We start from the raw sequence: 14394 nt of genomic DNA, 5'->3' as shown, positions 1-14394 counted from the left end.
TTCTGTAGACATCGATATATACATGATGATTTTTAAGTTTTGTTTTTTTCTCTTGTTATTTCAATTATATTTGCATGTTCGAAATAAATCGTATCTATCTAATATAAATGAATGAAATCAAAATGAATTTTTGAACAAGAGCAGTGTTATTTCAGTGAGGATTACTCAAATTAAAAGGGCCATAAACTCAAGAGTGAGAGATGAACACATGGGTAATTACTATTAAACCACATTGAGATGATATTTTCTTGGTATTCACAAAGGAAGGTAACGCCATATCTCATTATTTTTCAAATCTGCCTCTAATTGCTTTATTAATGGAGAAAGAGCTACATTACTCGAACTCCTGCTGATTATTATAGAGCTGCTGTGATAGGAGACAAAATCACTAATTAGATTATGTTTGCAAACGTTCACTGTAGTGAAGGAAGCAGTTAATGTATAAACAGTACATTTGCATAATGACTGAAACTACTTGCACTGACGGTGAAAGTTTAACCTTTTAAAGCACAACTTTTCCTTTGAAGGTGACTAGTGCCTGCAGACCAGCACAGTCTCTGGGCCTGTGTGACTGATGCCTAAATAAGCTGTAGGAGAAGAGAAGTTTTGTAGAAAACTTAATTTGACACCATAGTTAGTGGCATATAAACCTAAAACAGGTTCGATCCATCCTGTCTTCTGCTTACACTTATTAGGGTTGTGGGTGGGCTGGAGCCTATCCCAGTTACCATAGGTTGATGTTTTAAAAAGTGAATAGGTGGAGCGATGACTTTAACCAAAACATATTTCTTCCTGTTCATGCTGGTTGTCCTTTTGTAGTTTAGCATCAGAGGAAATGATAGGGGTCATGCAGTCCTTATTGTGTGTGTCAACTATATCTGAAGCTAATGAGGGTTTAGGAATCTGAATTCATCTATCCAAGTGGATATCCTCTGGAGTGAAGTGGATAGAGGGCAAGTAACAAAAACAGCAAATTCTTTTTCCTAAAAAGACCATAAGGTCAGAAGATAAAGTCTCACAACCCTCTTATTAGCTTTAAATAACTTGCTTTGGGTTTAGTCCCCACTCCCTCACACTAAAAGCCTGTTAAGACTGGATTTTATTTTACCCTAATGTTATGAACAAGAGGAATGATTACTGACCCCAAAATAAAGGAAACAAGAGCCACAACTTTGCAGCAGCTAAATTGAAATCCAGGTGTCAGAGCTGCAAGCTGTAGCCTCAGAGCAAAGGTGTAAGTTTCTAAGAAAGTTGGAGAGAAAAAGGAGGAAGAGACACACAGAAGACTCACACGGAAATGCAAAAAAGGCCCAAAAAAGTGAAAGACAGAGAAACATGGAGGAGAGGCAAAGAGAAAAAAAGAGGCTGGGAGGTAGAGGACAAGGCCAAGGAAAAAATGAGAAAGAGAGAGAGAACATCTGCCCATCTGTTTATACTTCTTTTCTTCCCCGGTGTAAATGGCAGAGGGGATGAGGCCCAGCTGTCATCCACACACACACACTCTCACACAGACACACACTCACAGAGCGCAGGGAATTCAGTAGGCAATAATAGAGAGAGACGGTTGCTAATTCAAACTAATGGAGGGAGATGAAGATGGATGAGAGAGGGAACAGGGGAGCAGAGAGAGAACTGTGCAGAGCGAGAGAGGCAGCACTATACAGAGAGAGAGAGGGAATGAAGGTGTGAAGTGAGAAAGTGATTAAATTCATTTTGGATCCAAACAACGGAAAAAAGTTGTGGTGATCATCATTTTATCACAATAATAATGCTTCAGTCAGTCATTTACACGCGTGTGATTGTTTACAAGCTAAATGTATTTCATTTATCATTTTTAATTATAAGAAACAGGATTTTGGACACTTTCTTTATTCCCCTTTAATTTAACAGACAACCAAATGTTTCCTGCTGTTTGAAGAAGCTTTGAAAATGTACCAGGATTTTTAGATCAATTCTATCGATCGATATATCCATCAGTAGTGGTCTGAGTTGCTCCACAGAGACCTCGGCCTTTCTGAGAAAACATGTAAAATTAAATTTGGCTTCTTTTTTTTAACCTGATTTATGTGCACTTCGCTCTTTTCATATTTCCACTGTGAGAGTGTCTTTTACATTTTGACATCATCTATAGTCACGCTAATCTCTCTCCTTTGCTCTGGGTTTTTGCCATGTGCTTAACTCCTGTGCTCCCCGCATACAGAGCAGAGCTACATTATGCTTCAGTCACTTGCTTTAAAACAGAAATTCAGAAACTCATCAACAAATAGTGACGTAGTTGCTGCAGGATGGTAGTTTAACTGCAAAATTATACAGGTGCTCTGCATTATTCCTTTTATATAGGAATATAACCAGAATGCAACCAGTCAGCGTCAAGATGAGTCGAGTCCTGTGCTGTAAAGAAACGTGTCAGAGACGAGCTGCAGTCATCGGCGCAGACTCGCTCAAGTTGATTGCAACTTGTTGGCAATCTGTCTAAGAGTGATTACAAGTAGAGTTGGACCACCAGTCACTTCTGATCTAAAGTGGTGGACCAGTTGGTCACTGCAACTACTTGCAATCAGTCAACAAAAGCAAAACAAATCACTGGGCAACCAAACATTTTTCCTGGTTCCTGTCATATTATACTATAGTGAGCCATTAAGTGCAGGGTACCACTAGCTGGTTGAGCTGGTGATCTATATATTGAAAGAGTACTTGCTGCACAGGCTTTAGATAAAACAACCATACTACCTATTTAATTCATGGCCTTGGTAAACATTTCCTTGAGAGTTCAGGGTCTCAGTAGCTAATTTTAAGTCTAACTAAACAGGAAGTGACGTTCAGTTTGTACATTATTGTCCACCTTAGGGTAAAAAAGGATGATAAAGCAGGGCATGCTTTACAATAGGCAGGTTATTGAGATCTACAGCCTACTTGCTGGTTTCACAACAGTAAGATGGCAACAACAAAAATGCTCAACTCAAGATTTGTAATGCCTTGCTAGCCAGTGGGTGGCTTGATAGTAACTACATCTTTTATTTACAGTCTATGCTGAACACAGTTTTGTAACAGGTGTCGTTATGAAATGTCAGCTTTTCTGTTTAAAGGTTTAAAGGCTGTGGTTACAATTTTGGAGGGCTCTAAAATAGTGGTACCCTGTCCGACGCTGTTGTAAGACTGTAACAGAAATTAACTTTTAGCCACAGTACTTTATAGGGTCCTTCTTTCCCCAGAAATGTACCCAGAAATGGATGAACCGATGAACTGTTGTTTAAAAACGAGGGAAAAAAGACACACAAACATGTATTTGTTTGTTATTTTTGGACCATTTGGAATAAAAATATCTCCATCTCTACCCAGGAGGAAGTGAGTGTTCCTGGGATAAGGAGCGTCTGACCAGCCCCCCTGCTGGTGCCCACAGCGGAGGGCTGGGAGGAGGAGGAGGTGGTGGTGGTGGAGGAGCACCACCAGTGGGAGGAGGAGGAGTAGCTGGTACTGGTGGTGCAGCGGGAGGTGCCGGGAGGGGGCCCGCCTTAGGAGCTGTCAATCAGCAACAGCAACTCCAGCAGCAACAGCTACTGGCAAACAGTGAGTGCACACATCCACGCCACGAGAGACAAACCACAAGGAAAAAAAGGACAACACACACACACACACACACACACACACTGAAGGTGTGTGAGTTTGTGTGTTTAAAGGGTGGCAATATTTGTTAATGTACGCCATTTAATCTGTTCCCATCTCCTGTATTAACACTCTGCCGGGATTAATCAGCACACACTCTACTAAATGACTCAATTCATCAACACCACACACACACACACACACACACACACACACACACACACACACACACACACACACACACACACACATAAACAGAGACACACTCATACTCCTTTTCTAACTGCAGAAGTAATATATTTACACACAAACAAACACACACACACAAAAAGAACAGCGGCGGCAACAAACACTCACATTGATTATTCTATCACTTCAATCGTCACGACAACAGCAATCAGTGTTATTGTTTCATTGGAATGAAAGCAGCCGCTGTACATTTGTGTGTGTGTGTGTGTGTGTGTGTGTGTGTGTGTGTGTGTGTGTGTGTGTGTGTGTGTGTGTGTGGGACAGCTGAGGCGTCTGCTCAAGTGTGTACATCTAGCTGGGAGCTCGTCTTGGAAAATAAGTGGCCTATCTGAGGGTCAAGGGGGGGGGGAGGGGGTCACTGAGGTTGGAGGTCAGAGGTCAAGGTTGGACTTCTAAGAGGTTTTGGAAGGGGGGTTTTAAAGGATGAATCGAAGCTAATGGATAGTCCTAACAAACACGGTGAAATGTGTGGTTGGTGATGTGCATCTGTGCATGAGGTAAAGAGAGGAAGACGAGGGGGAGAGAAAGAGGGCAAACTGAGAGGTGGATAAGAGGAGGATAAAAAGGAGAGCTGGGCAAATAAACGTAAAAGTGTTGCTAGAGATAAAGCACAAAACCTGGAGACAGGACATGCAACAGTACAGGATGTATTCAAAGAGCGCAGGCAGAGAATAAAACAGAAAAAAACCTACAAAACTGACCTTCTCTTTTTCCCTTCTTTCACCTCATCACCCTTCAAACCTCTGACCTCCGTGTTTTATTGGTCTTCCTGTCTTTCTTTCTCTCTGTCCTCCTCTGCTTGGTTAACTTTTGTTAGCGAGACATTCGACACTGAAATGACACCTCTCCTTCTCCCTCTCTCCTCAAGGTTAAGTTCAACCTGAGTTCACAGACACAATCTCAGACTGTGTTACTGTCTCGTTTTCACCATCAAGCTTCAAGTAACCAAATGTAAAAAAAAAGAGAGAGAGAAAAAGATCTCGTATGTAATATTTTACTTGGGTTAAAAAGAAAACATATTCGCATTTTCTTCATTTCATGTCATATTTCTGCTGTTACACTAGTGGATGCTCCTCTTAAGTTAAGCTGCTTTAAAGCAATGGTTTGCAAGCTTTTTCTGGGAGGCCGCACTTGTGTTGTGCCTCACCACCTTTATAATTTTTTTAATTTTCTCATTTGTTTTTATTCTTATTTTATTTTCACTTTATGTTTTTAATCCTGTTTGATTTCAGTTCTTTGCCAGGGTGGATTTCCTTGTTTTAGTTTGCTTTTTATTGCTTAAAAATGTTTAGTTTTGCTTTAGTTTTTATTAGTCTCACTGTTAGTTTTAGTCTTTTTTTAATTATTATTGCATGGCGGACAAATGTCAGATGAACACTCAAATAAAAAAAAAAGACTACCCTCAATAAACGTGAAATTAATTTTAAGTGAATATGCACCTGAAATATATAAAACCAAAGGCTTATTTATGTATTTTAGTTATTAACCATTCAGGAAAATGTGTAAAAAGGCAAATAAATGTGCTTTTACAGATTTTTGTGTGTATTTTTTAACAACTTTTTCAAAGCAGTGATTCAGTTTTTTTAGACTACTAACTTCTCATTAAACAGTCATCAGTGCCTCATCAGACAAGTTGTAATTAAATTTTTACCAGTTTTATTTTCATATTTATTTTAGTTATGTTTTCCAAGTTCACAAAATCATTTCAGTTAGGTTTTTTTTAAGTCTGTTTTTTGCCTTTGTTAAAAGTTTTTTTCACATATAGCTTTAAGTTTTGTGTTTAGCTTTGGTTAACTATAATAATCTTCTGCTCCACAGCCAACAACTCTTACCAATCACTATTTGCAAAAAAAATTCTCAGTTTCATTTAACTGAAATCAACGTCAGCACAATAGCATCAGCAAGAACTTTTCTCTGAAAATTTAAATAAATGATATGGACTCATCTTGGTTTCACTTCCTGTCTTTCACCTAGTTATTATCCACGTCCCACCAGTGGGGTCCACCTCACAGTTTGAGACCCCCTGCCTTAATGTCAGGTTTCCTCAGAGTGAGGAGAGTTTATCCTCTTTTTGTCTCTCAGGGTTGGATCTGCCTTTTATGATGATGCCCCACCCTCTGCTGCCCATGGGGCTGCCGCCTGCGTCTGTTGCCATGGCGATGTCACAGATGAACCACCTAAGCACCATTGCCAACATGGCCGCTGCAGCCCAGCAGATACACACTCACGTACACCGTGCACCTGTCATCAAGGTAACACGACACGCAACTGCAGAGGATCCGACTGGGATCCATGAGGAACTCCTGTGTGAAAAATCTTTTACATCTTTACATAAATCTTTTATTCGAGAGTTTGTTTGCCATTACAGTGCTCTTTAGTCTTATGTGGCTACTGCAGCCCACCAGATGATTACCATATACCCTACTTTTCTAAATATTTAGGCTGCGCAATAACACAGTAGACCCAAATATAAAGATTAAAGCCTTTTATAGAAGCAGATTGAGTCCTTAAATTGTTAAGAAAAGCTCATTTGGTTTAAATTGCAGTGCAATCAGTATCAGCTTTAATTGACCAAGTATGTGTACACATGCAGGAGTTATTTTTCTTTTGCTCTAAATGTACTTCACATTACACAGACAATAACAACACGTACGTCATGTTTATACACATACATGCAGTGGTGCAGACTGTGAAGATGTTGGAATAGATGTTAAAGTTTCTAAAGATGTGTAATGATGTATTGTTTCATAATAATAAATACATATTTTAAGTGAAAATAAATACATGCAATAATTAAATACATTTTTCAAGCAAAATATCCGGAGGGAATTTGGATTTGGGAAGCTTGGCTGTGTTGTTGTCAGTTTGATATCTTTAAGTTTTGGATTTTATTTTATTTAATCAAATTTCTGACAAAATATGAATTAGTTGTATTTCTACAACAAATACACATTCATTTAATCATCTCACGTAAACATCTGTGCAGCGGACCATCCAAAGCCAGTCTTACTCAACTTTGTAATTATCAATGAAAAATTTAATAAAGTTTATCTTTATGACATGTTGAGAATGATTATAGAGAGAGAGAGCTTTAATCACTGGCAGCCAGTTATAAGCCAGTGTAACATGTTTGAATCTCTCCACTTACTTTCATTCATTGCCTCTCCTCCTGCAGGAGAGAGTGTGCGACAGCCCCTCGCTCTCCCCGTCTGTTGACGAAACCAATACTCCTCTGCAGTCGCAGCCCAGCAGCTCAGCCTCCAGCTCGCCTGAAAGACTGGGTACACACACACACACACATACTCATCACACACACAGCAAAGAGGCAGATTAAATGCAAAAATCTGAGAAACCATGCAAAGTACTCACATTTCCGCCTCTTGAATCAGAGGATTTGCTGCTTTCTTTGTCACATCAATGTAAACTGTGTACTTTGAGCTTTTTTTAAGTGATTTGCTGACTGGTTATCATGAAAGTAAGTTTTTAAACATAAAAATAAATCTTTAATGGTTTTAAGCGTCTTAAATATGTCTAATTTGGTTATGCTGTCTTTCATTCTTGAACACAGGCAAAACATAAGTTTTTAGTAATTGTCTTACATTTTTTTAAACAAAGCAGCATGTATAGTAAAGATCTTACACACTAGACAACACACAAGTAGGAAGATGTACATGTATGCAAACACATGCGTCCACACTGTAATGCCCACACATAACCAGAGCATGCTTTCGTTCAACAGGACTGGTGTCAGCTGATGCAGATGTTGCGCTGACCAACTCTACTCCACCCATCAAGAAAATAACAAAGGACAAAGGTTGGACCACACACTCGCGCACACACTTAAATATAAGTGAGGATATTCCATTACTTGCCTTAATCTAAGCCCTCTCCCGGTTACTTCTGACATCTGATAAATTTCCTCACTTAGGAGGGCTTTCCTCATCTACTGTATTCACACGCACACATGCAGAGACAAACACACACTGAGAAACAGAAGAGTCAGGATGTTCTGCCCCTCCTATTGATCACCTGTCTCCAAACCATCAATCAGATGAGCAAGGGAGGGAGAGATGGATAAAAGATGGATAGATGGATGTGGGGTGGGGGTGAGCGAGGAAAGCTAAGTGAAGGAAGCGTGGCTAAAAGGGGTCAGGAGGTCACGCACTAAAAGCAAGCAGGGCCTCTCCTTCCTCCTTCACACTCTTTCTTCTCCACCCCCCGTCCGCTGTATTTTCCATTCTTATAACACATTATTCTTGTAATTCCTCTTTCTCCATCCTCACCCCCTCCCCCCACCTCCACCTTTCACGCTCCTGAAGCTCCACTGCAGACATCAGCAGGAGTGCTACTTCCTTTAAAATCAATAAGGGCTAAAGAAAAATAGATAACTCGGTCTCGAAGATTGTCTTCTTAATCCGATATCTGCGGTGGAGTCAGGCCACGTGACCCCCCCGCGCCAGCCCTCCTTCATAAATGTGATGGTGTGTTGCCTTTTATAGTAGGCTCTGTGAACCAATCAGAACTGAGGCTTTTTAGACTGTGTTGATGTTAGCTAGTGAAAGCATCAGAATTACTTTAAGAGCTTTAAGGTTCACAAACACAATTTGTTTCACATAATTCAGTTGTTGCTTTTTATCTATCAGAGGAACTATCTAACACATAAACACTCTGCCATGTATGGATGAATATGAAAGTTTTCCCAGATGGAGGTTCCTAATACAGTTAGAAAAGTGTTGATTACAGGTGGCAGATTTCTCATAATCTTTAAAATGATTCATTTAAAAAACGCTTTTTACCACTCGGCCATTAAAGGTTGATGTTGTCGACACCTGCCTTTGTGAATACGATAATTGACCGGTTCTTATATAGAGCTTCTCTACCTGAGTTCTCAAAGCACTTTGTCCAACTTGCCTCATTCACCCATATAAGCACTTTTTTTCCTGTGCTTAAGTGTTTTCTATCTAACATTCACACTCCGGAGACCAACTTGACTTAATATTTTCTCCAAGGATGTTTAGACTGAATGAGCCCGGGATTGACGCGCCAGCCTTCCAATTATTAGATGACCTGCTCTACCCCCTAAGCCAGGGGTGGGCAATTCCAGGCCCCGAGGGCCGGTGTCCCTGCAGGTTTTAAATGTGTCCTCCTCAACATGTCTTGAAGTTCTCCAGAGGCCTGGTAACAAACTAATCATGTGATTCAGGTGTGTTGACCCAAGGTGAGATTGCCCACCCCTGACTTATACCATAGATGAATCCACTAAAAATCACAGATTTCACTAGCTGGGCCCATGTCCTCGTTTTAGGATTGACAACGTTTTAGTAGGTAAAGGTGAATGCTTGGACATGAATTGGCCTCGAAGGGGACTGGCGACGGCTCCTGGGCCTGGCAGATCCCCATGTACTAAATAGAAGTGAAGAAGTTAAAGAATTGAGTACAAGGAGGGAGGGAGGGTGGGGCACGTAAGCGAGAATGAACAGTTGCAGAACTGGTGAAACCTATATAGATGGCAACCGGAAGGAGCGTGTTTAGAGGCGTGGTCCCGCTCCTGAAATTCAGATACATAATCTCCAAAAGTTTGAATCTTGGGTCAGAGATCAAATTTTTTGAAAATCTTGAACATGAAAATCTTCAAGAACATGATCATTCGAAAGATGTCATGTAGGATTTTCAAACTGATACAACAGGTGTATACACTAAGAACCTTGGATGAGTTTGAATCTTGGTGAGTTTAAACTCTAAGTCGAGGTCAGTGATGAAGTTTTATCAAACTATTAATGAAACGGAAATTAAATGTAATTTATTCAACTTCCGCTGCATTTTGTGTCCGTTTGCAGCGTTTTTCTATTTGCTGGTGTTTTCTTAAGTTACAGTCCGTTTGACCTCTCAGGACCACCGTAAGAAAAACCTAACTTTGTGAACATGATAACTCCAGAACAAGGCGACGTAGGATTTCCAAATTGTTACCATAGGTGCTTGTAGTAGAAACTAAAAGGGAAGCACTGATGGCCACCTTTCATTTTTGGAAAATAATGGGTGGGAATAAACCAGGTGCATTAAGTTCTAGCTACAGTGTCGCTACCAGAGATGATCTCGGCGACTCAAGACAGTGATTGTGATTCCAGAAGAGTGATTCCAGAAGAGTCTACTCTTTTACGGAGGCCGCATCAAGCTGCTTGCTATGAAGTTTGTCTGTGAAGAAATTTTTTTGAATGATGGAGCAGCCACACTCCTGCGTGTGAAAGGATGAACCCTAACCTGAGCGTCATTCTGCAGAACGCTTTACAGAACCGGGTCATTTACGCATATTTACTCGACTCTGAAACTCCCAAAGGCTGCTTTTGATGTCGGTAAATGAACGGGGTCGTCTCCTTTCCTGTCTGGAGATTTTCAGATGTGGGTGAAAGAGGGGTGACGCACTGCAGAGGACGCTGGAAAGCACAAAAAGTCCATCAAGCAGACTGTTTTTTGTTTGTTTTTTTAACAGCTTGTTGTGCTGTCGCATTTTGACATTCTAAAAAAGGACATGTTACAAATCAAGTTGTTGAGTATGGTTGGATCTACTAATTGGAAGGATGGTGGTTTGGTTCTGGTTCCTCCAACCTGCATGTCAAAAAGTCTATGGGCAAGATCCCGTGAACGTTAGATTCAAAGTTCTTGGTATGGAAAAAATGTGGCTGAATGAGCCTTTTGTAAGAAGCTGCTTTAAATTTAAGTACATTTACCATTTAATTGATGTTTAGAATTATTCTATATACGTTCTTTATACATTAGTTATAAATAATAAACAGACCTACATTTTTCCATGTATATAATGCATTCTTTGCCTTCCAGGTAAATTTAAGATTGTTAAATGCCACAAAAATCAAATATTGTACAAATGATTCACTCTAGAACAAAATACATATGTTAGGATAATTTGACTCCTAAGTCTTAAGGAGTTTATGTGCTAAAAGGATTTTATGTTTTATTTTCAGATAGACAGGAAAGTAACCTACAATATTTACTGTGTCTGTAGTGTAGTTGGTATTGTTGGAGAGTGATTCAACAAAAATTATGTATTGAGTAAAAAAACTTTTAAAAGCCACAAAAAGACACAGGAAGTGCTGCCGCTCCTCTCTGGGGTGTTAACAGACCACAATGTTCCCTGTGGCCTCGCTCCATCTGGACGGTGTAGTGCAGTAATTACTGTAGCAGAGCAACATAATAAACCAAACTTGTTATCAAAAATGACCTGACAGCGCTTCAAATCCTTGGTTGTATTTTTATTGTGTCTTTTCTTTAAATGGAAACTTGGAAGTTGACATGAAATTTCATTCATAGTGTTTTTTATTCTTTCTTTAGTAGTATGAGCTGTAGTATGGATGGTATGAACTTCAAATTGTAGCCAGCCAACAATGAATCTCTTTCACCATCTATTGATTTTTCAAAATAAAAGCTCAAATATGTCTAACACTGATGAACATTTCCTCCAGCTCCTGTTTTTGTTCCTTTACTATCTCCTTGTTTGTTCTCCTTATTTAATCTACCTTTTTTTCTTAAATCATTCTCTGCTCTTCCACCTCTTCACCGTCTCTACCCTTTATTTATTCATTATTTATTTTTTGGCCAAACATATTTTAGTGAAAGAAATCAGGGTAAATATATGAAAAGCCTGGCCGTTTTCAGTGTTTGATAATGAAAGGGGTGGCAGGGGTCTGAGTGAAAAGCAGAGGAATAAAAAAAATGGAGGTGATGAATCAGTGAAGATGGAAACATAATAAGGAGATAAAGCAGAAAAAGAAGCATTTTGAGGCTCAAAGCAGCTATAAATGAGAAATAACAAATATTGTAGTTAGTGTAAAAGGGCTTGCTCATAGTGGCAAACTTGCAGAGAATTATGAGTCGATCATTCAGAAGTGACAAAAATGTTCGTAGGGACCAAAAACAGAGCTAAAGGTGTGTTAGTACTGGACCTGCAACTGGAAGATGGTCAGTTTCTTTTTTTTTTTTTTTTTTTTTTTTTCTAAATGATTCTAATTGCAGAGAAATAAGGAAAGGAGCAGGGAAGACAAAAAGGGTTGAAACGATAGAAAGGATAACCTGACATGGATTTAAGGAAATGGGGAAAAGAGTAACAGAGGGAAAAAAGAAGCATGAAAAGATGAAGATGAAGAAAAGAGATGAGCTGAGGTGGAGAAATAAATGATGAAGGAAGATCTGGGAACGATGGGAAAGGTAGTCGAGGGATGTGTGGATGAAGTGGCAGATAGGGGATGGAGATTTTGTGTGTGTGTGTGTGTGTGTGTGTGTGTTAGAGTGCATCTTAATCAGCGTTAATTTCACAGCAGAGTTAACCCAGTTGTCAGTGTGTTAGGCATTAAGGGCTGAGCAGACACTGTGACGCACTCACAATGAACACACACGCATACACACACAAATCAAGGATGTCTTTAATCCTTGCCAATTAGTACCCCACATGATTGTCTGAATACTAACGACCTCAGAGTGTGAGTGTGTGTGTGTGTGTGTGTGTGTGTGTGTGTGTGTGTGTGTGTGTGTGTGTGTGTGGGGGGGGGGGGGGGTTTGGTGTAATTGATTTCTGTGACGCTGCTTCGTTGCCTTTTATACCTTAGTAAACATTTCATAAACTTCACTCTGACTTTGTGACAAGTACTGTCGAAGGAACCTTTCTTCTTTTTTTGAATTTGTGGAGCAGGGTCCTCACAAATTAAGACAGCGTCTTAAATGAACCAGGCAGATAAACCATTTCATCAGGTCCAAAATATTTAAAGTTGCCTGCTCTGTTCACTGTTTCTCACAGAGGAGTCTCCGCTCGGACAAACCCTGCCGCCCGGGTTTCCTGCTCCGTTCCTGTTCGCTGACGGCCTGTCGTCAGTGGAGACCCTCCTCACCAACATACAGGTGTGATGCTGTTCTCACTGTCACTGTCGCTTTAACAGCCGCTGGGAAAAGGCAGCAGATGGACTCCAGGAGTACGAGGGACTTATTGCACTTTTTTAATGCTACTGCAAAGAACACTACAGCAATATTACATTAGGTCATATAATTCTTATGGTTGCATATGTTTGGAATGAGAAGCAAGACAGAATACGTGTGTGTGAATGAGAGGGAAGCAGGTGGAAAGGAGACGAGGTAGTGAGGGTGGATGAGTTTGAATACCCGGGGTCAACAAAGACAGGTGACGAACAGAGTGGGTGACGAGGAGTGATCTGAGAGAGAAAGATGAAGAGGATGTAGATGGTGGTGCTGTTAAAAAGACAAGGTGGACACGATTAGAAATGAGGGACAGCTCAGGTTGAGTGGTTTGAAGACAAAGTTTGGACATGTGCAGAGACAGTGGGTTAATGAGTTAAACAGTCACTTGAACATGATGTAACAGAGCTGATGCTTTTGTAATGAGCATGTGTATTAGCTAACTAAAGTAAGGAAACAAACACGTATGGTCACAGTCTGTAATCGTGACATTTCTCTCCTCATCTCTCTGTTTCACTAAAGAAGTCCTTGAAAAAATTAAAAATCGGTAAAAATAATATAATTTGGCAGATGCACTTTAACTTATACAAAAGAAAAATTCATATATACAAATTGGGATTTAATTTCTTTTCTTTTTTTTCTAAGTACTCCTAATTTAAACACTGACGACACGGCAGGTCTCTGTCTCATCTGCACGTCCTGAACAGTGTTAGAGGTTATAAACTCCAATCTGTGCACTCAGGGCCTGCTGAAGGTGGCTGTGGAGAATGCCCGGGCACAGGACAAACAGATCCAGGCGGAGAAGAGGGAGCTGAAGATGGAGCTCTACAGGGAACGGGAGATGAGAGAGAGTCTGGAACGACAGCTCACCTCTGAACTACAGAGCAGAGGTTAGAGGAGGAGGAGGAGGGGGGGGCATTTGACAAGTTCTTTGAAGATGAGCCTCAAAAGCAATGTTAGAACATAAAGGGGCCGTTAGAAAGAATGGAAATTTGCCAGTGAGTTACATGGTAGATACAAGACGAGCTATCTTCTTCCTCCAGCCTCCATCCAGAAGCGGCTGAAGAAGGAGAAGAAGGCCAAGAGGAAGCTGCAGGAGGCGCTGGAGTTCGAGTCGAAGAGGAGGGAGAGAGTGGAGGACGCTCTGAAACACTCGTCCTCGTCCTCCCCTTCTCCTGAGCCGCTGCACGCTGCCAACAACAACAACAACAAAAAGAACGGTTTGTTTTCTCGCCGCCTCCTACTTCTTCTTCTTTCGTCTTTTTAAATTCTTCCCTTTGTCGCTTTAGCTCGACCTGCCTGCGTTTAAAACTGCTTAAATGTTTGCCTGTTAGATGAATGATTTGCCCCCCCCCCTTCAGCCTCTTGTTTACCCTAACAAGCAGCTTTAAAAGCAGAGTTATAGGCTGCTGCTGTTTTTCTGTCGTCCTTCCATAAAATTCGGAATAATCACCAGCAGCAGTAAACGTGCAGTTAATCTGTCTGCGTGGCACCGCTGCAGAAAAACAACGCCAGCGCAGTTTGCAGCACTACGTCTCGTAGAAGCAGCTCCACGTTTGCTTCAGG

General features: G+C 40.6%; 1 protein-coding gene across 2 annotated transcripts in view; it reads left to right on the top strand.

Moving 5' to 3' along the window:
* The window catches only part of dachb (dachshund b), a 118643-nt gene that overhangs the window by 89944 nt on the left and 14305 nt on the right, over window positions 1–14394 (top strand). Inside the window, exons 4-10 of one of the 2 annotated variants that reach the window (XM_085394426.1) lie at window positions 3340–3567; window positions 5935–6104; window positions 7028–7133; window positions 7592–7666; window positions 12656–12756; window positions 13571–13718; window positions 13872–14048. In XM_085394426.1, coding sequence (XP_085250552.1) covers window positions 3340–3567; window positions 5935–6104; window positions 7028–7133; window positions 7592–7666; window positions 12656–12756; window positions 13571–13718; window positions 13872–14048 — 1005 coding nt within the window. The remainder of the gene's footprint in view (window positions 1–3339; window positions 3568–5934; window positions 6105–7027; window positions 7134–7591; window positions 7667–12655; window positions 12757–13570; window positions 13719–13871; window positions 14049–14394) is intronic. The other variant, XM_085394436.1, reaches the window with a different exon arrangement.

Source organism: Rhamphochromis longiceps, linkage group LG3 (assembly GCF_057381845.1).
Source record: "Rhamphochromis longiceps isolate RC_006_pf linkage group LG3, R_longiceps_female_GT1.1, whole genome shotgun sequence".
Lineage (NCBI taxonomy): Eukaryota > Metazoa > Chordata > Actinopteri > Cichliformes > Cichlidae > Rhamphochromis > Rhamphochromis longiceps.
Note: the sequence above shows the minus strand (reverse complement) of the source record. Positions and strands in the feature narration are given on the sequence as shown.